The sequence below is a fragment of the Vollenhovia emeryi genome, unplaced genomic scaffold (genome assembly GCF_000949405.1).
Source record: "Vollenhovia emeryi isolate VEMERY1.0 unplaced genomic scaffold, V.emery_V1.0 DF939915.1, whole genome shotgun sequence".
Taxonomy (NCBI): Eukaryota; Metazoa; Arthropoda; class Insecta; order Hymenoptera; family Formicidae; genus Vollenhovia; species Vollenhovia emeryi.
In genome coordinates, this window is record NW_011966451.1 from 9,237 (window position 1) to 10,500 (window position 1,264).

The 1,264-nt window shown below is 60.1% G+C and overlaps 1 protein-coding gene across 1 annotated transcript; it reads right to left on the bottom strand.

Annotated features, from left to right (window-relative positions):
* Window positions 1–89: 89 nt before the first annotated feature.
* LOC105556585 lies at window positions 90–959 on the bottom strand. Its single transcript, XM_012003679.1, has one exon. It carries the CDS (start codon window positions 957–959, stop codon window positions 90–92), a length of 870 nt encoding a protein of 289 aa, XP_011859069.1.
* Window positions 960–1,264: the final 305 nt, after the last annotated feature.

Sequence of the window (1,264 nt, forward strand, 5' to 3'; positions counted from 1 at the left end):
CGCTTCCTCTCGTTGTTGTGACCGCTCAGGGGGGAGGGGGGGCACGCGGCTAGCCATAACGGTCCACCGCGTACGTCCCCTCCCCCTGGTTACCATGCCCGTAGGTGGGCCAGCGTGCCGCGCGCCCTTCGCCTTCTATTAGCACGCCCTCCACCTTGGGTGTTCGGGGGGTCGTTTGTTTCTCCCCTTCTCACCCTTTCGCTTTCTTCCTTCTCCCTCATTACCTTCTCGCAAAAGAGGGAGAACGCCTCCCATGCCTCTTCACACTGGGTGATCCGTCCCACGATAGTTCCCAGCGTGAGGTCCGGGCCTATGCGATCTTTGAGGGCCTGTCGCTGTCCCTCCCACGCCGGGCAGAACTCCAATGTGTGTTGGGCGTCGTCCACTGCCTCCTGACAGTGGTGACACCCCTTTGTGTCCTCCCTCTGAATTCTGTGCAGGTACTCACCGAAACATCCATGTCCGGTGAGTACCTGCGTCGTCCGGTAGGACGATCTCGCCCACGTCCTGTTTAGCCAGGTTGCCATATGTGGGAGTATCGCCTGCACTGTCCGTTGTCCCGCACAGTCAGGCTCCCGCAGTCTGTCTCTCCATTTCTTCACAGCCGTCTCCCGTTCTTGGCTGTTGATGAGCCTTCTAGTTCTGCCCGTTACTGGGAGTCCTCTTTTCTTCAGGTCCGCTATCCGCTCATAGGACCGGGAGTACGCCCCAGCCAATAGGTCGACCGGGGGCATCCCAGCCAGTAGAGTCGCCGCCGCATGGGACACAGTGCGGTATGCCCGCACTACTCTCACTGCCATCTGGCGTTGTGTCCTCAGCGCCGCAAGCGCTCTCCTGTTGCCACTTATTGCCTCTGCCCATACCGGCGCTCCATAAAGTCCGATCGAGTGGGCAACGTTGGCATAGAGCCGTCTTACACGGCCGCAGGGGCCTCCCAGGTTGGGCATCAGACGCGACATGGCGTTTGCCGCCGCACCCAACCTGGGCGCCAGGCTGTTCACGTGGCTCTCAAAGGACTACCTTCCGTCTATGTGGAGGCCCAGATATTTTATCTGAGCCCCCACCTTTATCCGCGTTCCATCTACCTCTATGTGGGTCTCAGGTGGCGAGCCATGCGTGCCATCATGCAGAAACACCGCCTCTGTTTTAATGGCCGCCACCTTGAGACCCAACGCGTTGATCGCGCGCACCGCGCACGCTACTGCAATGTTCGCAGTTGTCGTCGCTTCCTTCCAATCCTCTCCCCCGGCCAGCACCAAGGTAT